Source organism: Panthera tigris, chromosome C1 (genome assembly GCF_018350195.1).
Source record: "Panthera tigris isolate Pti1 chromosome C1, P.tigris_Pti1_mat1.1, whole genome shotgun sequence".
In the NCBI taxonomy this organism is placed as follows: Eukaryota; Metazoa; Chordata; class Mammalia; order Carnivora; family Felidae; genus Panthera; species Panthera tigris.
In genome coordinates, this window is record NC_056667.1 from 20,898,988 (window position 1) to 20,922,642 (window position 23,655).

Here is a 23,655-nt window from a genome sequence, read left to right on the forward strand (position 1 = left end):
GTTTTTCATACTCTTCTATCACAGATCCCACCAGGGTTTTAATCAAATCTTCAGTGATTAGTATTTGTTACAGTGACTTTTTTCAGGGGGACAGTGAAAATGAGACTGTGAGGTACTGGTCTTGAACTCCTCTCCCTCACTTACCATAAGCACTCTTAGACACGGTTCCCCTGCAGCCACACACACCATAAAGGGTTTACCATCAGGTAGACCTGACTATCTGACTCCCCATCCCATTAGCAACAAAATCCTTTAGAGGTAAAGTTAACAGGAAAACCTCCATAAGGAACAGGGCAGGTGAACAAATGAAGCAGAAACTTGAGAGTATTCATCAAAATCAGAGGGAATTCTTATTCCTTTCCCTAAGGGTACTCTGCTGAGAAGAAAACCTAGAAGAGATTAGAAGAGAAAGTCTAAGGAACAACTACTGCTACAAGTCAGCTTTCAGATAAAGACCTGGGACCAAGAAGAGTTAAGATAATTTGTCTACTGTCATGGGAACTAGTGGTAGTCATGATGGCAACTGTGATCTCCCAACTGGATGAGCTAGGGATCAAATTTCCTGATTATCCAGGGAGATTTTCTTTTCTACACTACATCTTCCCCCAGGGGAACTAAAGGACTCTTAAGAGTTTACCTTCTTAAACCCAATAAGTAAATGATTTTATAACCTCATAGATGGTGTTTTCCTCTCAACAATATTCACTTTCTTCTCTACCATGGTCTGACCCATTTTTCCCCACTAAGGGCAAGTATAAGGAATTACTGTCCAATACACAGGCTAGATGACTCTGTAAGTAGATTTTAATCACTACTGTGGGTAGAGAATTTTGAGTGGATCTGAGGTTCTATTACCAGTATGTTATGCTAGGCAGCCCTGCAATAAAACAGACAGAAGGACATGAGGTGATTTAAGGTGGGAAAGAAAATCAGTAATTTACTTAATCTATTAAGTCGAACTCTCCCAGCAAAGTCCATTTCTAGCTCAATTTTTCTTTGGTCCTCCTTCTAGCATATACTCCTCTTTTCCTCCTATTTACCTTTATTTTAATTCTGTTCTACCTTCTTACTAACTTAAAAATGGTTAGCAGTACAACTCATTCATGTCTGATCTCTACATACATGGGGGAAGTACTCTGACTCACAAAGTGGTTTTATAAATTTAACAATTTTCAGACCACTTACTGAATTAGGCTAGAGGTAAAAAGGTAGACCTTACAAACAACAGTCATATACTCTTACTATCTCTGCTAGGAAGTTTAATGAGTTGATTAGCTGGTTGCTGATACTAAGTTATTAAAAGGTATCTTATTAAAAATCATAAACTACTTTCAGCAATAGTGACTTCTATTATAGGAAATGTTGGACTGCTGACCTAAAAGTTTATAGGACTCAGTAACTTCTTTCGCCAAATCAATCAAATCATTCCTAATATGTGCCATTAGTTCATTCATTCAGCAAACCACAGTTTTCTATGTACCCATAAAGTTGTTCCAGTCACTGAGAAATAGAGTAGTGAACAAGGCAAAGTCCCCGCCCTCACCAAGTTTAGATTCTATTGACAGAGTTAGATGATACTTAAATAAACAATAAATATTTTTTTAGGCTCTTGTTTAGCTTGCACCCAAGCTAAACTCACCCAAAAAATGTACACAATCACTGTAAACCCTACCCTACACATAACTGATTAAAAAGCCACAGATTTCAAAAAAAGTACTTATCATTTTGCACATATATAGATGTCTCAACAAATAATATTCAACTGCATATTTAAAAAACAAAGCAGCAATAGAAATTGCAACAAAAAGCACAAAACTCAAGTAGTAACTCCTATTGACATATGTCTGAAGGCTATTAGCTCTCCAAATGCCAACAGCATGGCCAACTGTTTTTTGGATAGTCTCCACTCCTGTTCCAACAATGGAGCTGTGGAATCATTGAGAGATAAGCTTCTGAGAACCACGCCCCACTAGAGGTCCAATTAATACACTCAATATACAGAAACAGCTTTAATCAGAAGACAGTGGTTACAGAACTGTGAGAGGCACAGCTAAATTAAACAACACTGCTCCAAAGCCAGAGGGTTAATCTAAGGGTTAATCGTACATAAAAGTTGGCACAAGACTTGCTTTCTACCCACTTCTAATTTTACATATCTCTCTCTCCCACCCTTGCTCACTTGGCTTTCAAGTTACTCAGAGTAAGACAAGCTCTTTCTCAATTGAGCGCCTTTGCAATGTTGCTCACTCTGCCTGGACTGTGCTCCCCGGCCTGTCCCTCTCTCCTTCCCAGCATGTCTACTTCCTCAGAGAGACACTCTGACCGCTATATTAAAAAACTAACTCCTTATTTTCCCAATCACAGCAATCTATTCTTTTTTTCTTTCAGAGAACTTTTCAAAATCTATTTAATTATTTGCTTGCTTATTTCTGTTTCCCCCACACGTCTGAAAGCTCCATGAAGGCAGAATCTTACTATCTTATTCATGATCTTCAATGTCTAGCAACGCATCTGGCACAGAGTAGGTGATGCTCAATAAATACTTGCGGGATTCATGTATATCTTGTAGACATGTATATTCCCATATAATTTGTGGGATTCAAGTATAGCGTGTCAAGGTCATCAAAAACAAGAAAAGCCTGCAAAACTGTATGTATAGTCAAGAGGAGCCTAAGTAGACACGACAATTAAATGAAATGTGGTATTCTGGATGGGACTCTGGAACAAAAAAGGGACTTAGTTAATAATAATGCACCAATATGGGGTCATGAATTGTAATAAATGGTCCGTTCTAATGTAAGATGTCAATAATAGGGGAAATTATGTGCAAGATGGAGGGGTACATAACTCTGTGTATCATCTGCTCAATTTTTCTGTAAATCTAAAACTACTCTAGGGGCGCCTGGGTGCCCCAGTTGGTTAAGCGTCCAACTCTTGATTTTGGCTCAGGTCATGATCTCACACTTCATGAGACCAAGCCCATGTCAGGCTCTGCACTGACAGCATGAAGCCTACTTGGGATTCTCTCTCCCCCTCTCTCTGCCCCTCCCCTACTCGCTTGTCCTCTCTCAAAAACAAATAAATAAACTTAAAATAAAACAAAACAAAACTATTCTAGGGGCACCTGGGTGGCTCAGTGGGTTGAGCATCCAACTCTTTTTTTCTTTTTGTTTCTTTATCTTTGAGAGACAGACAGAGTGTGAGCAGGGGAGGGGCAGAGAGTGAGGGAGACACAGAATCTGAAGCAGGCTCCAGGCTCTGAGCTGTCAGCACAGAGCCCAACTCGGGTCTCAAACTCACAAACTGAGATCATGACCTGAGCTGAAGTTGGATGCTTGACCAACTGAGACACCCAGGCACCCTTGAGTGTCTAACTCTTGATTTTGGCTCAGGTCATGATCCCAGCGTGGGATCTGTGCTGAGTACAGAGCCTGCTTGAGATTCTCTGTCTCTCTCTCTCTTTCCCTCCCTCTGCCCCTCTCTCCTGCTTCTGTGCACTCTCTCTTAAAAAAGAAAAAAAAAGTCTTAAAAATAAAACTATTCTAAAAATTAAAGTTTCGGGTGTCTGCTGGCTCAGTGGGTAAAGCATGCAACTCTTGATCTCAGGGTTGTGACTTTGAGCCCCACACTGGGTGTGGAGATTACTTAAAAATAAAATCTTAGAAAAAATAATTATAAAATAAAAACTAAAGTCTATTCAAAAACAAATCTCCTGGTCAATGAGAGACTATTAGAAAGAAGTAAGGAAGGAAGGGAGGAAAAAATAAAAACTATCATATGCTACCAACAATATTAGAAGCCAAACACATTCATTAAAAGTCAAGATTGAGTTAAAATTAATTTTGAAATTTCTGAAATTAATTTTAACACCTGAATACTAATCATTTAAACCATCTCAACTGAAGAAAAGAATCAGAGATTGGGTCACATAGTCACACCCTAGTAAAGAAACTGATATAAAGAAGTTAGATCTACCTAACAGAGGGGTTTCATGAGCATTGTTGTATAAACTGAAGAAAGGTTTTGATCAGAGTTGATCAAGCCAGAAGTAGATTTTATTTTAGGTTGAAATAATACATTTTAAAAGAAATTGCAGTATGTTGACACACAATGTTACATTAGCTTCAGGTGTACAACATCATGATTTGACAATTCTATATGTTATGTCAATTGTAGAATGCTTTGCGGTATGATGACGAGATACTGCTGTTTTGACTATTAAAAAAAATCTACAGAATGCTTTTTTTTTGGTGTGTGTGTGTGTGTAAGGATGGGGTAATTACATAGTGTGAGTGAAGCAGCCCTGGATAGCTAACAGTCACTATTCATGATATGTGACGTTAAAAGTGGGAGGGGGTACCTGGGGGGGCTCAGTCACATAAGTGGCCTACTTCGGCTCAGCTCATGGTCTCATGGTTCGTGAGTTTGAGCCCTGTGTCAGGCTCGATAGCAGAAAACCCAGGTAATTCAACTCTGCCAATACTCGTATTTCATTTCAGCTAGTTGTTTCAACTTGTATTACACCAAGTTTTTCTTCAGAATAAATGGCAAAACTTGGTAACTTGATGGCAACCCTTCTGCCTTAAATTCTACCCTGTGCCAAAGTTGTAATGCACAACAAAATGGGCCAAGAGGTTAACCAGAAAAAGGGAGGAAGAATGAATTAGATATCTGTCGGTAAAGGTTCTTAATGAACAGAGAGTTGAAACTGATACCATGATTTCAACATTGAAAATCAAAAATACAGCACTCATGCTTTGGGGTCAGACTGCTTCGCTTACATGCTGACTTAATTATTTACTAATTCTGCGACCGTGGACAAATTACTTTGCTTTTCTTTATCTTATATTCCCCATCTGTAGAACTGGATTAATAACAGTAGTTTCCTCATAGGTGTGTTGTGAAGATTACCTGAGTAGCACCTATCTGTTGCTCACACTGCTAAGTACATAGTAAGCGCTTAATACCAACAACGATCATCACTAGCAAACAGGGGAAACCAAGAGTCCTAAGAGACCCTAAAAAGGTAGTTACTCTTATTTTACAAGGAGGAAGAAGTAAGCAAAACTATTAGGTTTCTCAAATTCAAGAGGAGTGGTGATTTTACAACTAGGAAGAGGGTTATTAATAAAAAACAAGAGAACTCCTTGCTTTTCTTTCATGACTTAGGTGCAGTCATCAGGAATGTATCTGTTTAGGAGGGACATGGCTAGTAGATTTGTCTGTAGATGGATCTAAAAACCCTGTCACCCAGGGAAACACTTCATAAAAATGAAAGGGGATAGAGGAGAAGACAGACAAAGTCATACTCTTTAGTTTTTCCCTTCCTGCTTTATTCCCATTTGAGAAAGAAAGGTAAGGAAGAGGCAAAGAAAGAAGGGAAAATAAATAAGAAAAGAGGAGACTCAGTAACCACTAGGAGGTAATCTTACTTAGAGCAAGATCTCAAGATGTAGTGACCAGTTTGTTCTCAATGGATCAAGCAGAAGTAGTTCTCAATCATTTAACTGAAAACAATTAAAACTAAGCATCAAAATATTTTATTTAATATAATCTACATCGGGGCTCCTGGGTGGCTCAGTTGGTTAAGCGTCTGACTTCAGCTCAGGTCATGAACTCGTGGTTTGTGAGCTCGAGCCCCACGTCGGGCTCTCTGCTGTCAGCACAGAGCCCACTTCAGATCCTCTGTCTCCCTCTCTCTTACCCTCCCCCACTTGCTTGTGCACGCTCTCTCTCTAAAGTACGTGAACAAATAACATAATCTACATCACCATCACTTTCTCATCAAGAGTACCTCAGACTAGTTTTTGCTGTCCCACCCATACTCCTCTAGCACCCATTTTGAAAGGAATAAAATTTAAAAGCTGGGAGACATCAGGAGAAAGGAGGCAGATGAGAAGCCAGGTACATGGACATTAACTCCCACTGTCGTGCAATAACAAATTGCCTGTGTTGGATCTGGAAGGGTAGGGAATTCATTCCATAGCACGTTCTGCGTTTCTATCTTCGTTCCTAATAGTCCTGTCCTAATTCTAACCTTTTAGAAGAACAACTCAGGAAGGCAAAGGTGTTTAGAGTTGAAGCTTTAATGCTACACTTTCCATCATGAAAAAGAAACAAGACTGAACTTTTTGAGCAAGAAAAATGCTCTCACCACGAAGCAGCAGGTGGGGGCGGAGGTATGGCAGCACTGCAGGAGAAAAGCAGCACATACCTCATGTTTGGCGCCGTGTGGACTCCATGTAAGAGAAGTCAGCAAGGTTCTAACCCATGGAGTCTTCTGCTCATTTATAGGACAAAATGCCACTAAGAACAAACTAAAACAAAATCTGACAGGTTTTCGGGACACCAACATACAAAAGGGAAGGCTTCAATTCTACCAAGTAGTTCACATTTAAAGGCTAAACTACTTATGAACCATAGTCCTGGGTTCTGGTCTACCTAACACAAAAAGCATGCACAAATGCAAATACCACCCCCTTCTAGTTTATAGAACTCCTGTATTACCCAGTTTATTTGAAGATACAGGAAGACTGAAAACAACAAAAACAACAATAATAAAACACACACAACCATGCCTGTTTACCTTGAATGGGATAAGAATAATGTGCTGGGCTTGGCTGGCTTGTGGTTAACCCTGTAGTGCAGGTAAGAACACTGTGTTGACTTGGAGATGGAGTCTGAATTAAACCACTTTCAGGTTTCATACCTGGCCACAATGCACCTGAATCAGATAAATTGGACCAATTACAAACAATACACTAGGACTGAGGAGCATGGTCATGCTTTCAAATATCCGCCAGTAGGTTTAAAACCTCAATCTTAAAAACAAAAGTAAATTTGCTTGTAAGAGAAAGTTACTGATTCTCCCACTCATAATATACCACAAGCAAATACAATTTCAAAGACTGGGGAGGGGAGCTATAGAAACAAAAATCTTGCCAAAATCCCAATAATGATATGTATATAAGTTCATTTCAATGGCTGGGGAAGACTGACCAGGGTTCAGAAAAAAAAGCTACTGACACTCAACTGGAGTATTTGTTGTAGAGGGTGCCTCATGATCATGTACAGTGGTAAATCATTTATCCATTGTCAAGGTGGGAGACACTTCATAGAAGTTTAAAATTCACTTACCCTTTAAATAAGCACCAAATTTCTTAAAAATGTATTAAGTAGTACTTTTCTGCCTTCTTAAGTTGGTTATTTTGTTACCTTCTGATTAGGAAAGACATACCTGCTTATTTTTATAAATTAAAACCATTACAGAAATATGTAACTTGGAAAAAATAAAGTCATATATAATCCCAGAACCCATACTTAACCACTATTACAGTGTGCATAAGAGTGACTTAGATTTCTTCTATGTATTTTCTAATCTTTTTCTTTTTAATAAAAATGGGATGTTACACAGTTCATAATTTGCTTTTCCACATATCTATAAAGACATTTTTCCACATCAGAACATATAAATCTCTCATACTGATAGACATCATAGCTGTTCACTTTTATTTTTATCACAATGCTCCTGAACGACAATCTTTCTAAAACATATTTATATCCTTTCCTGCCTTCTCAGCAGGGAGGAAATAGTGAACATACCTTTATATTTTCTCAGTATTGTCACAAAGATGAATAGTGTGCTGTGTTATATATACATTACAGAGACACCGCCAGAGGCTATGGGGATTTGTGAAGATGGGACTAAACAGAACTCAATTACAGTTCTGTATAACTTTGTTTCTTTCTGTGATCTGTATTTTGACAATCTCTTGTCTCTCGCTTTATCTCCTTTGTCATCTGCAGTAAACTGGGAAACCATAAATGAAGCTTTGCTTCTACATGACAGCCTAAGGATGCCCTTTATGGTGAATAGTGTTGGTGATAATTCTGGCTATGCAAAAGTCTATTTAGAAAAAAAGCTTACTGTCTGGTTGTGCACTGTGTTCTGAACGGCTATGGTTGCTGGATCAGTGTTGTTGAAGGTAATAATTAGGTCCAAGAAGGTTCATCAATCACATTCCAGGTAAGAAATTAATACCATGGTCAGCCACAGCTTCAAATTCAACAGTAACTCATTTCATTTACTCCTAATCTGATACTGAATTTATAAAAATATAATGCATTGATAATAAGGCCCTCTGCTCACCAGGGCACTGAGATGTCTAGGTGCAACTCAGACCAGTAAAATTTGTTGATAAGTAAATGTAAGGGAGATGTGAAAATTTCAAATTTCCAAATTTCAAGGCAATTGCCTTCCCCCAAACTCTTAAAGCATAAAAAACAAAAGGGGTTTTCTTTTCTCACCTATCAAACACATGAAATAACTTATCTGAGAAGAACGAAGAATACCATTGTCTTTAGCATGCATTAGGAGGGTTGGCGCCCATTCCACGCTCAGTTTATGATCATTTAAAAAGTCTTGTCCAGGTTAGCCACAGTTAAACTCCTAACTATATCTAAATTTCAACACTAAAAATATTTGAATATGTTATTTTTTAAACATTTATAATGTGAAATTTGAATATCAGTGCCATGATTCTTGGTGGTTGAGTATCACATTTTTTAGCAAACAAATTGCCATTTCAATGTCATGGTAACTTTCAGGTTTATTGCAATCAAGGTGATATTTTTTTTCTAAATAGGTTCTGAATCTTAGGTGTTGGATTTGTGAACATGCTTATATTACACTATATTAAAATACTATCTTATTGAGAATAGTATTACCTGAAAATGTTTTGCTAGTCTCATTATTTAGTATATATAAATATATACATTTAAATAATTTTAAATATAGTTTTAAATTTTAAATAATTTCAAATAGAATTTTTTTTTCCTGGAAGTAAAAATTGACTTTATTTGGCAACCTTCAACAAATAGAAGCTTTTTCTGCCGGTTTTCTTGTGTGCAACTGACCAATGCTAAATAAGAAACAAACCTCAAATTCCTTTGCTTTTATTTTTTTGTCTGACCAGCAAACCAACCTAATGAATTATTTTATTTTTATAGAAGAGATTTGCAAAATAGACTGCCATCTGTAATTTTTTTTTTTAACCCAGCACTCAGTAGTGTAATTGGCTAAAATTTTGTTGTTGATGGAATCCTAATGGTAATTACAAACAGAATAGAAAAACTGGGAGATTGAAATCTGAGTAATTTGAAGCAGCATTTTTATTTTTTTATTTTTTTTTAATTTTTATTTTTTTAAGCATCAAAATATTTCATTTTATTTTATTTTTTTTACTATATGAAGTTTATTGTCAAATTGGTTTCCATACAACACCCAGTGCTCATCCCAAAAGGTGCCCTCCTCAATACCCATCACCCACCCTCCCCTCCCTCCCACCCCCCATCAACCCTCAGTTTGTTCTCAGTTTTTAAGAGTCTCTTATGCTTTGGCTCTCTTCCACTCTAACCTCTTTTTTTTTTTTTCCTTCCCCTCCCCCATGGGTTTCTGTTAAGTTTCTCAGGATCCACATAAGAGTGAAACCATATGGTATCTGTCTTTCTCTGTATGGCTTATTTCACTTAGCATCACAGTCTCCAGTTCCATCCATGTTGCTACAAAGGGCCATATTTCATTCTTTCTCATTGCCACGTAGTACTCCATTGTGTATATAAACCACAATTTCTTTATCCATTCATCAGTTGGTGGACATTTAGGCTCTTTCCATAATTTGGCTATTGTTGAGAGTGCTGCTATAAACATTGGGGTACAAGTGCCCCTATGCATCAGTACTCCTGTGTCCCTTGGGTAAATTCCTAGCAGTGCTATTGCTGGGTCATAGGGTAGGTTTAAATAGAATTTTAAATAAACTTTAAATAAAATTTCAAAGTATAGAATGTCTATAAACTGGCTCCTTTATAAAGTCAAAAACCAGGGCAAAAAGTCCAAGAAAAGTAGTGGAAGAGCTACTGACAGTAGTTTTCAATGTTTTTGACCAGAAACATGAAGTTGATATTTAATATATAATTATTTTATGAAGAACAGAAGAATAAAAGACCATATGAACACCACCTCCAGCATCACAGTAGCCTGGCTCTTTAAGCACATAAGTATCTTCCTTTAAAAGCACCCTTCCCAGAATTCCAAGTAACAGGGAACATGACCAAATGGTCTGACTATACAGCAATACTACTCACAGAGAAGAGGAAACCAAATCCTGGTTTCCTGACTCCTAGTCCACTGCTCTATGTCTACAACTACAAAGCTTCTCAATTTGTTTTAAGCACCAAGATCCTGATGTGGAAGAACAGGTGGTCTAACAGTGGCAAATGAAGTCGGTCTGAGTGCTATCCTTTTGCTGCCCCACACTGGGGTCTTATCACAAACTATACCCAAGTTTTCTCACCACAAACATTTCACTATTGGTTAGTCACTAACCAAACTAATTTGAGCAGCTCAGTTTATAGTAATACGTATCAGACTAGTAGATCTTTAGAGAAAGTTAGTTTGGTTAGGAACTGAAGTATATGCCAATGGTTAGGGGAAAAAATACATGAAAGAATATCTTGGTTTGTTGATACGACCGCTCATTGGAATGACTTACTATAAATACTAAGTAATTTAATCTGAATACTTTTCCTAATTATAAAGCGAGTAGATGTATATTATAGAAAATTAAGAAAACATAGAAAGTATAAAGAAAAACAACTGCACAGTCTCACTGCACAGGAAAAAACTACAGGCAGTTCTTGCTTTTGTATGGGACTGTGTTAACTGAAACCTGTACACGCTGGAGCAGTGGCCTCACTTGGTATGGCGCCACGGTAATGGAGAGCAAATCTGTAGTGCCTACACTGTGAACACTCACATTTTTTCTTCCAAATTATTCTTTATGTATACATTTTAAAAAATACTAACTTGGCATATTATATTGCTTTTAGTTTTACATGTTGCTTTTTAAAATTAGTAAGAAACTTTTCTCAAGATGCTGAATATTCTTTAAGAATGTGAATTTATTAGGGGCGCCTCGGTGGCTCATTAGGTTAGGCATCTGACTCTTGATTTCAGCTCAGGTCATGATCTTGCAGCTCATGAGTTCAAGCCTCACATGGGGCTCTATGCTGACAGCTCGAAACCTGGTTGGGATTCTCTTCCTGCCTCTCCCCTGCTTTCTCCCTCTCGCTCTCTCAAAAATAAACTTTAAAAAAAAGAATGTAAATTTATTAGAATATGATTTATAGTTTTCCATTCTATAAACTGCAATGTAACATACACATTTCAATTCAATGTGTAGGCTGTTTCCAATCTTTTGCTGTTATAAATGCTATGATAAATATCTTAGTAAAATTTTTGTGGGTATCTCTAATTAGTTCCATGGGCTGAATCCCTAGAAGTGAAATTACCGAGGGAAATAGCAAAAACTTAATCCTTAAGGATATTAATACATATTATCAAATCTCCATCTCACGTAGAGTTCTTTTAAATGAAGCTGCAACAGTGGCAGCTAAGGCAATCTTTTATGAGCCCCTAAAAATAAATGGGTGCCCCTTTCCTCCACCGAGATCACTGGAAGTTAACTGTCTAATCCTTTCTGCTGTCCTACAACATTTCTATGTAGCTCTTAAAAAGAATATGACCACTATTCCTTTATTTTTACAGACTGTTTACAATATAAGCTTCCTAGATTTCCCTTAGTCTTCTCCTTTCATTAAGAGAAGGAACATTTTTGGGGCGCCTAGTGGCTCAGTTGGTTAAGCGTCCGACTTCAGCTCAGGTCATGATCTCGTGGCCCATGGGTTCGAGCCCTGTGTCGGGCTCTGTGTTGACAGCTCAGAGCCTGGAGCCTGCTTTAGATTCTGTGTCTCCTCTCCCTGCCCCTTCCCCACTCACACTCTCTTTCTCTCTCAAAAATGAATAAATATTAAAAAAAATTTTTTTTTTTTTTTTTTTAAAGAGAAGGAACATTTTTTAACTGCAAACTCAACTCTCAGACACAGACCAAATTTATGAGCACTTCTGAATTAAACAGACCTGGGTTCAATTCTAATCCCAGGCATTTACTTAATTCTATGACCCCAGGCTAGTCACTTGATCCTTCTAACAAGCCTGTTTCCTCATCTATAAAAAGGGATAATGCTACTACTTACTCCCTAGGACTGTTCTAAAGATTAAATAAGACAATAATGTAAAGTGTGAGGTACTTATTCTCAGCATACTGCACAGTATATAAAGCACTTCATAAACATCAGATAACGTTACTACAATGAGATTTTCTGAAGCTCACTGCATCTGAAATAACAGACTACCAAATCTAGTTTTGGTGCTAATAGGCAGCACTAAGATAAAATTGCCAAATCTTCATTAGAAAAAATAGTGTTTTATATTTGAGTGAACACATTTATAAAAAGAAAAAAAAAAAGCCATTATCTGTAATTTCCTTAATAAATTATGAGAATATGCCATATCTATCATTCACATTACCCCAACCTAAATCTCCCTCCAGTAAGTTTCATATATTACTTAAGTCAATTTAGCTGATTCTCTTCTCTTAGAAATACTGATGGAAGAATTTATGAAACAAGTCTCCCTCATTCCCAAATATAAAACAAAACCAAATTAACAAAAGAGCCTACTATTATAAATACTTCTTTACAATATAAAGTTTCCTTCAAGTTTTTAACAAGGATCTATCATACAATTTTCTTTTTTTCTTTAATACAAGGGAAACACAGCGATCATAAAAGATACTACAATATGCACATAGCATTATGGTAGGTATTCCATAATCTGAGTTCAGAGATATAATAGGAGTTTTATTTAATACTGAACGGCAGGAATGACCAACTGTTCAACAATGTCATAAAGGGCTCTGGAATTGATGATAATGAATTTAAATCAAAACAGAAGGTAAAAAACCAATATAAAAATACTTACTTTATACTTGCTAGTTGTTACTAGTTAGCTGTTGAAAAATTAGCTTTCACATACCCACAAAGATATAAGCACAAACATATACTGAGAGTTCTGTTTCCAAAAGGACTGCTCAGTTTTGGCTGGTTACATATATAACAAATTTAAGATTTTAGTAAACTGGCTGATACTGACATGCGTGGAGGCATTGACTTACAAACAGGGAAACAAGAGCTGTTTGTCTTCTCTCATGAAGTTATCAACTACCGCTATCATTAAACATAACCCCCATTTTTGTTTCTAGTAGTTTTCAGAAGCCAAGGAGTGCTAACAAGCCTAAAACTAAGAAAGCTGTCACTATCATAAAGACTAGCCAAATGGGCCAGGAAAAGTAGGAATGTAGAAACCAAAGGCAGGCAGCACTAATACATCCAGAATCTGTGGCAATCTGTTTAGATGATTTTTTTAATTTCCAACTAGTTTTGGTAAAGGTTACAGAGATATAATTTTAACACGCTGCATATGTGAAAATAATACAGGATTCTCTCAATTTTCTAAAACTAGTTTCTAGGAAACCAGGGAATGGGCAATAAAGCACCCTACATATATCAATTTACACACAGAAAGAAAAATCAGCGCAGATATTAAGCGCTCAAGGAGTTTCAAATTGACTTCGAGTAAAGCATTCTAATTCGCAGTTCATGTCCAAGAAGCCTAAAACCAAAGAACAAACTATGCACAAAATAAGGCTATGCAAAATTGGGGGTTCTCCTCATTCTAAGATGACTTTTTGGTTCAGCAGAGTAACAATTGATCAGTTTGGGGCAGAGGGAGGAAAGAGGGAGAAACTGACAAAAAGAAAAAAAAGAGAAAGAGTAAACTAGAAGGCATATTCTTTCTGGATATTTAGATTACCTGGTTTTAGCAAGAAAATGAATCACCTTAAAATGTATTAATTATGCTTACCTAACCATGGTAACATGTTTTATAATAAAGAAACTAACAGTAATTCTTCAAAGAGTTTCCCAAACACTTAAAGATTCCAAGCTTTACAGTCAAGGTTTAGTACCTTGGAAATAGCTAAATGTTAATAGATAAACAAGTGAGTACTGAAAGTTTTAATTTTATTTAACATGCATCAAATATACCGTTGGAAAAGTTGCACACCCAACTTTTATCACACTTGTAACTGAGTAGGTACTCTGTAAAGAATAACCCATCTTTCAGCATCCTGATGAGCCATACTTGACTTTTGGGGAAAGATCGAAGTTTCTGGGGGATAAAATCAATAGTCTTAGAAACTGCTTATAATAAGATGCCTTACCAAAAGGAGGTAGTCCATACGTTTGGGTTGCCTGAGGGTAGACAGCATAGGGTTGAGACTGCTGTAGTGTCTGGTACTGAGTCTGCCCAGGGTAAGCAGTTTCCGAAACAGGAACTGAGAGGATATGTGCATAAGGTCTAGAAAAGTTCAAGAAAACAAAAACTTTCATGTGTGATTTATTTTTAATGAATAATAGAGGAAATAGCTAATACCACTAAAAGCAAAGAATCAGCAATGAGGAAACTAACCTTCCACATAAAATGTCTCTTACTATGGCCAGAAAAAACTAATTTTTCCTTTCCAAGTTCTACAATCACCTAAGAAACAATTTTACGGAAAATTTAATATCCTCCCAAGGTCCAGTTACCATGCTGTGACCATTTTTGATATACTATATGCAAGGCCCCTTGTGAGATACAAAGACAGATAAACTTATCTACATAGAGAATAAACCCCAACATAACAGAAGACTGGACAGAACGGGATTCACAAATGGCTCTTATTCTCCACCCAGCCCTCTGGGCCAAACTAAGAGGGAAAGTAGGACTTGAAAAAGAGGGTTAGGCTGGTAAAGAAAAAGCAAGCGACCACTACACATCAAAGAACAGGGAGCAGAGGTGGGCCCCAATATTCCCAGATCAAGTCTACAAAATAGAAGCCAGGTAACTAATAAAATGTGACAAGTCCCAGACAGGACTCGGAATCTCCCCACAGACATTCAAGCCAGAATACACCTGCCACTAGTTGCTGCCAACCACATCAGGTTTAGCAGGAATTTGAATTCAGCAGTGGAACTTCTGGGACTTTTAGCTAGATGACCTGGTCATTTCGTCCATGCAATAAAATGGCCCCACATTTTATGCACTGAATTTTTAGATACAAGTTATTTTATTTGGTGAGTTACACTGTACTTGTAATCAAGTGTTTTATGTACCACGTAAGTCATAACAATAAAATACTGCAAGGAAGGGGTGTTTCAGAACAGGAAAGATTTTTTCCAGCTTTGGGGGAAAGCAAAATGAAGAAAGGCTATGTGAGCTGAGCAGATAAAATGTGCAGAAATGGGACAGAATGGGTATTTAAGGAAAAGAGAAAAACTCTGGCAAAGGTATAGAGGAAGGAAAACAAGGGCTTAAGCTTGCAAGGACAAGAGATTATATTAAAGGATGTACGTAAAGGGGAGCAGCAAGAAAAAGAAAGACAGCAAAGACCTCGAACACCAGGCTAAAAGAGTTCAGACCAATCAGAAACAACTAGGAGTCACTGAAATTGTTGAGCAAAGAATGACAAGATCAGAGCTGTTCTTTAATAAAGATTAATTTGACATTGCTTTGTAACATGGATTAGAAGGGGGAGAAAGTCAAAATAGAGGTTCGGTTAAAAAATAGCTATAATGCAATGGTTCATGTAAGTGCTAAAGATGTCTGAATTAAGATAGAAGGCATAGCAAATAAGGTGTTCTGAATGCAACAGGTATGTAAATATTTTTTGAGTAGGCAAATGAATTTGGAATATGCAACATATTCACATCTATTCTTCCTAGTCAGATATGAGACCAAGAAATAGCTCAGGTTATAGTTGTTAATCAAGTCACATGGGAAAAATTTTAAATCTTGGTGACTTCAAATGACTGATCTCCAGATATGCTAAATATCACAATATCCTTTTTTCCTATAGTGTCTTTATAGCTCAAAGTATTTTCTTATCTCCTTCATAATGATCTCAGAGAATAATAAGTTCAGTCATTTCACAGAAGAAAATCACATGAAAATGACTGGCCCAAAGGTGCTCTTAGTATTCCAGATCAGATTAGAATTTGAAGAACTCATTGAGTTGACCTTTTAGTTATTTCTTAACTGATTAAAAATTCAAAAGGTAAAAATGGGCACAAAAAAGAAAAAAAAATTATCAGTTTTCTTTTTTTAACAGTCCCATGGGTATCAGACACCTCTGTTACCAATTTCTTTGTGTTCTGCCTACGTAAGCACCTGGGAATTCATCCTACTTTAATAACACACCCATGTATATCAATTTATGTGCAGGCTCACCCTTTATTAACACACAACTGGTAGTCTGGCATATGCACGGTTCTGCACCTACTCATCCCGGAGATGATTAACTTATGGATCTTAAATGCTGATCTTACCTGTTGAAGGCCCAAAATGTTGCCTCTTAGTGACTGCAACCCACTACGCCTAACTTCAAGCGTAGTTCTACTTTCAGGACATTCCTAAAACAATTAAGCTGAGAAGTCCCGCCAGAAGACTGGCTTGAGCTGTGTTTATTAATTTATCAAGGTAGACGAAAGCGAGAATGATCAGAGGTCAATCAGTATTATGCTTTGATAACTAACAGTATTTTCATTTTCAGTGACTATTCACTTAGAGCAAGCTCCTGGGCAACAGTGATCTATTCCAGGCAACTATCTACTTTTTAAAAGTATGTTACAGAGACTCTACATTTAGAGGGAATAAAAAAATTGGTGTAGGAACAGAAACAAGAGAGGTGAAATTAAGTTAAATGTCAACTTAATAAGCTAAGTATCAAATTAAATTTTGAAATGAACCTAAAGGCATATAGATTTTTGAAATAATTATTGAACTTACTTTGCAGAATACATTTGTGAGGTATAATCATTGGATGAGCGAGGGATGTAATCGGTGCATGTCATAACTGAAAGAAAGATATCACCAGGTAAAAAGTTAGAACATTCCAAAAATGAAATGAGAAAACCACATATCTCACTGTATAGTCTTTCAAATAACACAATACAGCTTGGACATCAGAAATTTAGGAAGACTATGCAATAGAAAATACTTCTCTTACAGTAATGGGTTTAGAGACTTTTAGAGACAGTGAAAGAAGCCAGAATGTGGGGGGTATGGAAAAGAGCTGAAGGTTAGTTCCAGCTCATCTCTAGCTTCATCCATCACTGAGCTAAAACCATAGATGAAACAACCTCCTAAGTGTTCACTGTATTCACAGGCAAACTTCAAAAGTAAGATCCAGATCTAAGAAACCACAATGTATTTCTTCAGTTTGTTCATTCTCTGGGTGCTTCCACTATTCTGAGTAAAAGGCCCTAAGAATGACTTGCAGGAAGACAGATTTGGGGGGAAGTACCCAGTTTTATTAGAAAACTGTTGCTAGTGCTGTGTATAATGCAGCAAAAGATGCAAGTATACTTCTATACCACTATTTTTTCAGCTTTGTAGTTAAGGCTTTAAGTTTGGCAAAGCAAAGACAGATCCAAGGAACTGATGTGATTCTCTGATGAACCATCAAGTAAAGAGACTTTCACAGCTAGTGTCCTCTTTGACCCCCATGACTTCATCTAAAATAGCTTCTGTGAAGGCTGGACCCTCATGATTTCATCTGTAAATATTTAGCTCAAGTCTGACAGGTAGCAGAATCCTATTTATTAGGCACAATTTCAGGCCATGTTGTAGACAGAATTATATGATAAAGAACTTGTACCAGGCCCCTGAACTATCCAAGAACTTCCTTTAACATCTATAAAGGAGGTTGCTCTATTATAGGGATTAAGAGTAAACCAACTAACTTTACATCTAGCTGGGTTTCCCGAATGTCTGAAGTAAAAAGGGAACTCTGGTCATGATGAGGGGCCAATTCATGCCCAAAAGTGAGATAAATCGACATCTGTGAGTTAGGCATAAAAGATCTTGTCCACTGTCATTGTTCAAGGTCTTTAAAAGTACTGGAAATTAGGGGTGCCTGGGTGGCTCAGCTGGTTGGGCATCCGACTTCAGCTCAGGTCATGATCTCTCAGTTCGTGAGTTCGAGCCCGCATCGGACTCTGTGCTGACAGCTCAGAGCGTGGAGCCTGCTTCAGATTCTGTGTCTCCCCCTCTCTCTGCCCCTCCCCCGCTCGCACTCTGTTTCTGTCTCTCAAAGATGAACAAATGTTAAAAAATTTTTTGGGGGCGCCTGGGTGGCTCAGTCGGTTGAGCTTCCGACTTCGGCCCAGGTCATGATCTCACCGTCTGTGAGTTCGAGCCCCGCGTTGGGTTCTGTGCTGACAGCTCAGAGCCTGGAGCCTGCTTCGGATTCTGTGTCTCCCTCTCTCTCTAACCCTCCCCCGCTCATGCTCTGTCTCTCTCTGTCTCAAAAATAAAATAAAAAAGATTAAAAAAAAAAATTAAAAAATTAAAAAATTTTTTAAAAAGTAGTTACTGCTGTAGATCACATTCATCCATAATCATTTTTTTTTAATTTTTTTTTTAACGTTTATTTATTTTTGAGACAGAGAGAGACAGAGCATGAACAGGGGAGGGGCAGAGAGAGAGGGAGACACAGATCGGAAACAGGCTCCAGGCTCTGAGCCATCAGCCCAGAGCCCAACGCGGGGCTCGAACTCACGGACCGCGAGATTGTGACCTGAGCCGAAGTTGGACGCTTAACCGACTGAGCCACCCAGGCGCCCCACATCCATAATCATTTTGACAAAAATGAAGGAGATCTCAATTAGGTCTAAAGTTCTTACCATCCATCACATAAAACATAATTTCATTTGAATTCTGCATAATGGTTCCTTCTCTGCTGACAAGTACTTTCAAAACCCCAACCCCTCTCCTCCTCCGATTTAATTTAATTCTCGAAGAGATTGACAAAACATCCTGGGAGATTTAGGTTCAATATTTACTTCTCTATAGAATGAATGAGGCTTTATCTTTGCTGGACTTAAGAACCATGAAAGGATTATAAACAGTCAAGGCATAAGCTGCTCTAATACTAGAATAGCAGCAGTGAAGATGAGGCACAACCTTGAAATATATTCTGAAGGTAAAACTAACAGGACATTCTGATGGATTTGTATCTAAGGAAAACAGGGGAATACAGGATAATTCCTACGTTTTCAACTTGAACAACTAGAGGGACGATGAAACCGCTTCCTAAAATGGGGAAGTTTGGGACAAGAGGTTTGATAGGGGCTAAGGGAATAAAATACTTTTACACATTTTAAGTACGAATTTCCTTTCAGATATCTAAGTGGAAATGTCAAATAGGCAGTTAAATCAGGGGAGAGGTCAGACTGGAAATAAAAATTTGGAATTCATTAACAATGTATACAATATTTGTTTTATTTTTTCATGTTTATTTATTTTTGAGAGAAAGCGCAAATGAGTAGAGGAGGGACAGAGAGAGGGAGACGTAAGGTCCAAAGCGGGCTCTATGCTGTCAGTGCAGAGCCCGATGTGGGGCTCAAACTCACGAACCGTCAGATCACGACCTGAACTGAAGTCGGATGCTTAACCAACAGAGCCACCCAGGCGCCCCAACAATGTATACAATATTTAAAGTAATATAATAATGTAATGGATGAGAGGATGCAGAAAGAGAAAAGATGGTGGACTCAAAATAAATCCTGAAGCCCACCAACATTCGGAGTTCAGACAGAGGAAGAAGGGCCAAGAAAGGAGAAAGGCGGGAGGAAAAATGGTGAGGCAGAATATGAGAAGAGAGAAACATGCACTAGAACTAGTACCCTCACAGTAACTGAAAATAACTAATGACCTTGACAAGAGCAATTTCATTGGAAGAGTGGTGACAGGAGCAAAATTTGAGAGGGCTGAAGGATTAATGGGAGACAAGAAAACAAGAAAAGGGCAACTCTAGGGGCTCCTGGGTGGCTCCGTCAGTTGAGTGTCCGACTGCGGCTCAGGTCATGATCTCGCGGTCCGTGAGTTCGAGCCCCGCGTCGGGCTCTGTGCTGACAGCTCAGAGCCTGGAGCCTGCTTCGGATTCTGTGTCTCCCTCTCTCTCTGCTCCTTTCTCTCTCTCTCTCTCTCAAAAATAAATAAACATTAGAAAAAAATTAAAAAGAAAAAAAAAGGGGGCAACTCTTTCCAGAGGTTCCAATGGGTCATGGGACAAAGAAAAGGCATGAAACTAGTGGGGAATGCGGAACCAAAGGAAGATTTTGTTTGTGTTGTAAGACCACAGATACTGGGTCATGTCTCTTTACTGAGAGGAAGAATTAAGAAGAGAAGAAGAATGTGGGGCACCTGGGTGGCTCAGTCAGTTAACCATCCAACTCTTGATTTCGGCTCAGATCATGATCTCACCGTTCATGGGACCAAGCCCTGTACTGGGCTGTGTGCTGACAGCGTAGAGCCTGCTTGGGATTCTCTCTCTGCCCCTCCCCCACTTACGAGCACATTTTCTCTCTCAAAATAAATAAACTTAAAAAAAATGTTTAAAAGAAGAGAAGAAGAATGTGATGATACAGGAGTGGTCTTAGGGGAGGGTAAGAAGGGATTGGACACAGAGCACAAAAGGTCTTACCTCTGGAGCAAGAATACTATTTCCATTCTGATGAGAATGAAGCAAGAAAACACGGGTACATACACAGGTAGGTTTGAAGATTTGGTGGTAAGGAAGTTTCTTGTCTGACAACTGCTATTTGCAAAGGAGCCATCAATTGAGGATGAGGAAAGGTGAGTGAGGGTATAGGTACTTTAAGAGGAAAAGAGGTGTGAATTATCAAAAGGTAAAACTCATTAGGGAGATGGGGAAATGCAATAGGATTTCTAATCATGATGGGTGCCTACTTGAGGCGTTGTAATAAGTCAACTAGGTATATAATTTAGCCAATATTTAGCTATTTGAATACACTATGGAGAAGATGGGGAGTTATATTAAATTAGCAAGAAGGGTTAGCAAGGAGAGGCTTTGCAAGAAGGCTTAGCAAGAATAGCTCAAGAGGCAAAGTTACTGAAGGTATCTGTAATAGAATTATTATAATAAAGAATATCTGCTGAGTAAAATGGGACATCAAGGCAGGCAGATATGATGATGGGTACTGATTGGATAAGTCATCTACACGGATTTTGAAATCACTAAGAACAGTAAGAGTTTGGATGGAGAAAAAAACAAAGATCTACTTTTTAAAGAGCAAAATGAGTAGGAGTTCAGTCTAGGGTAAAAAGAAAGGTAGGGGGAGGCATAAATATAGACTTCAAAGGAACTAGAGTTTTTGAAGGAAAAAAGAGAAAAATCATTTAGAAGCAGCAAGAGATTCAACTTAATTCCTGGCCTTTGAATATAAAAGGAACAGGTTTATTTCTTGGGGATGAGTGGGACATTAAAAAAATTAGAGAGACTTTTCATTGATTAGAGCAGTTTCCCACAGAATGAACAGTTTCTCACATGCATCAGAATCACCTAGCTATCTTCTTGAAAATATAGATTCCCATCCACATCAGATCTATTGAATGTGATAATCTATGAAAATGAGGCTGGAATTCTACACTACAAATAAGCACTCCAGATGATTCTTAAGTATGCTAAAAGTTTGAGAACCACTAGAATAATATATACAACTCAAGACATATCATTTTCTAATATATGGAAGTATATAAGGTTAAGCATAACCTGTTAAGAGAAGAAACATCCCCTAAACAAGTATCTTTTTAAAGAATACAATAAAGAATACAAATTTATTCTTTTAAAGTGTGTGGTAAAATATGGAGGGGCAATGAGATTTAATTTCAGGGAGCACTATTTGCCCTATGGAGGCAATCTGGAGGAGTATGTGGGTATGCCAGAGAAACTTACATCTCTGCAAGAATAAATAAGAACACTCTACAAACTTTTGTCCATGCATGAATGCATCTGTTCTATCAGAGAAAGTAGGCTGGTAAGTGGAGGATGTATCTTATTGAGCTGGATCTCCCTTAGGGTCCACTATCAATCTCGGGTTCTGAGGGGATTACTTTTCTTTTTTGGCATAAATTGACAAGTAGAATCATTTGGTTATTAGAAAGGTGGAAAAACATCAAAGCCTCCAGAAGAGCAGTCAGAGGTTGGCCTACAAACTTTTCTGATGGTAAGGCATATTACCTATAGAACATCAGAACATCCAACTTCTTTTTTTTTTTTTTAATTTTTTTTAATGTTTATTTATTTTTGAGACAGAGAAAGACAGAGCATGAACGGGGGACGGGCAGAGAGAGAGGGAGACACAGAATCCGAAGCAGGCTCCAGGCTCTGAGCTGTCAGCATAGAGCCCAACGCGGGGCTCGAACTCACAGACTGTGAGATCATGACCTGAGCCGAAGTTGGAGGCTCAACCGACTGAGCCACCCAGGCGCCCCAAGAACATCCAACTTCAAAACAAAAATAAAGTCAAGTGTGACTCCTCAGGTATGTGGATTCCATGCGATTTTGTCCCTCAGCTGGTATTCAATAAAGTTTATATGGGAGCACGGGGATGAACACACACACACACACACACACACGGAAAGGAAAGGCTTCTGTACACATGGGACAAAAAAGGCAGTCAGTGAAAACCAATTATAAAAGAACAGCATTACCTATAGGAATACCTCTTCCATCATGCACAGAATATAGTACTTACTTTCCTCTGACATGGTAAGGTTTGAAGCAAGGCTTGAAGTTTCAGGTTTCTGATCACTGACTTCAGGGCTGCTCACTTGACTGAGAGAACCAAAATGAATACATTAGTCCCTCATGGACTTGCTGCATTGCTTAAAGTGATTACATCAAACCCATTTCTTCCTAGGCTATACAAGTAAGAGGCAAAGTAAGTCTTCCTCATGGTATTATTATTATTGGTTTTAGCAGCTACCTGAAGAGCTAGGGTCAAGGGTAGTATACCCTCAGCATGTGACTGTTCTTTCTCATATCACTAGACCCCTTCCGCTTTCATATCATTCAGAAATTCTAGCTGAGTTATAGGCAAGTCAGAGTTTTTCTAAAGACCATGTGGTAGGGGAAAAAAAAAAAAAAAACGTCCACAACACTTAAAACTGCACTGTTGCTTTGTTTCCAAAGTTCCATAGGGAAGTAGAGAGATGTCTGATTTCAGAAAGTGATTCTCATAATCACTTGAAAAGTTTTTTCAAATTACATATGCTTGCTTCCCAGAAGGGGATTCTGAACCTTAAAATGATTCATTCTGCTATATTTTTCTTCTCTAATTAAAAAATGTTTTTCTAAATTTGTTATCATATCCCAGACAGAACAATACCTTTTTTTTTTTTTTTTTAAGTTATAAGGGAAATTCAGAGAAATTGCAAAAGGTAAATCACATAAACTGGGAGAACAAGTCATTATGTCACACACTTTAATGTTGGCAAGATTCTCACTGAAATTCTGGAATGGAGATTTTACTAACTAACTAACTCCCTCCTCCTTCTACTTGACTTTCCACTCTTTAGTTATTCCCTCAACTACCAGGTTAGCATAATGATTAAGACTACAGATTCTAGAGCCAGACTGCTTGCGTTCATATTCCACTCTGCCAAAACTAGCTTAATGACTTTGGGTACTTCTTTGCACTCCAGTTTCAACTGTCAAAGAGGGATAATAATAGAGCCTAACTCATAGGGTAGTTGTAGGGATTAATTAGTTAATATATAAAAAGTACTGAGAGACTAGAACACAGACAATTTAACTGTAGCCATTATTATTATATTACAACTTCTCCCCA

At 37.9% G+C, this 23,655-nt stretch overlaps 1 protein-coding gene across 2 annotated transcripts in view; it reads right to left on the bottom strand.

The window, feature by feature from the left end:
- The window catches only part of EYA3 (EYA transcriptional coactivator and phosphatase 3), a 95,694-nt gene that overhangs the window by 36,873 nt on the left and 35,166 nt on the right, over window positions 1–23,655 (bottom strand). The window contains exons 4-7 of one of the 2 annotated variants that reach the window (XM_007097926.3): window positions 22,561–22,640; window positions 16,787–16,853; window positions 14,181–14,317; window positions 6,587–6,724 (exon numbers count right to left, since the gene is read on the bottom strand). In XM_007097926.3, the coding sequence (XP_007097988.1) occupies window positions 6,587–6,724; window positions 14,181–14,317; window positions 16,787–16,853; window positions 22,561–22,640 (422 nt within the window). The remainder of the gene's footprint in view (window positions 1–6,586; window positions 6,725–14,180; window positions 14,318–16,786; window positions 16,854–22,560; window positions 22,641–23,655) is intronic. The other variant, XM_007097927.3, reaches the window with a different exon arrangement.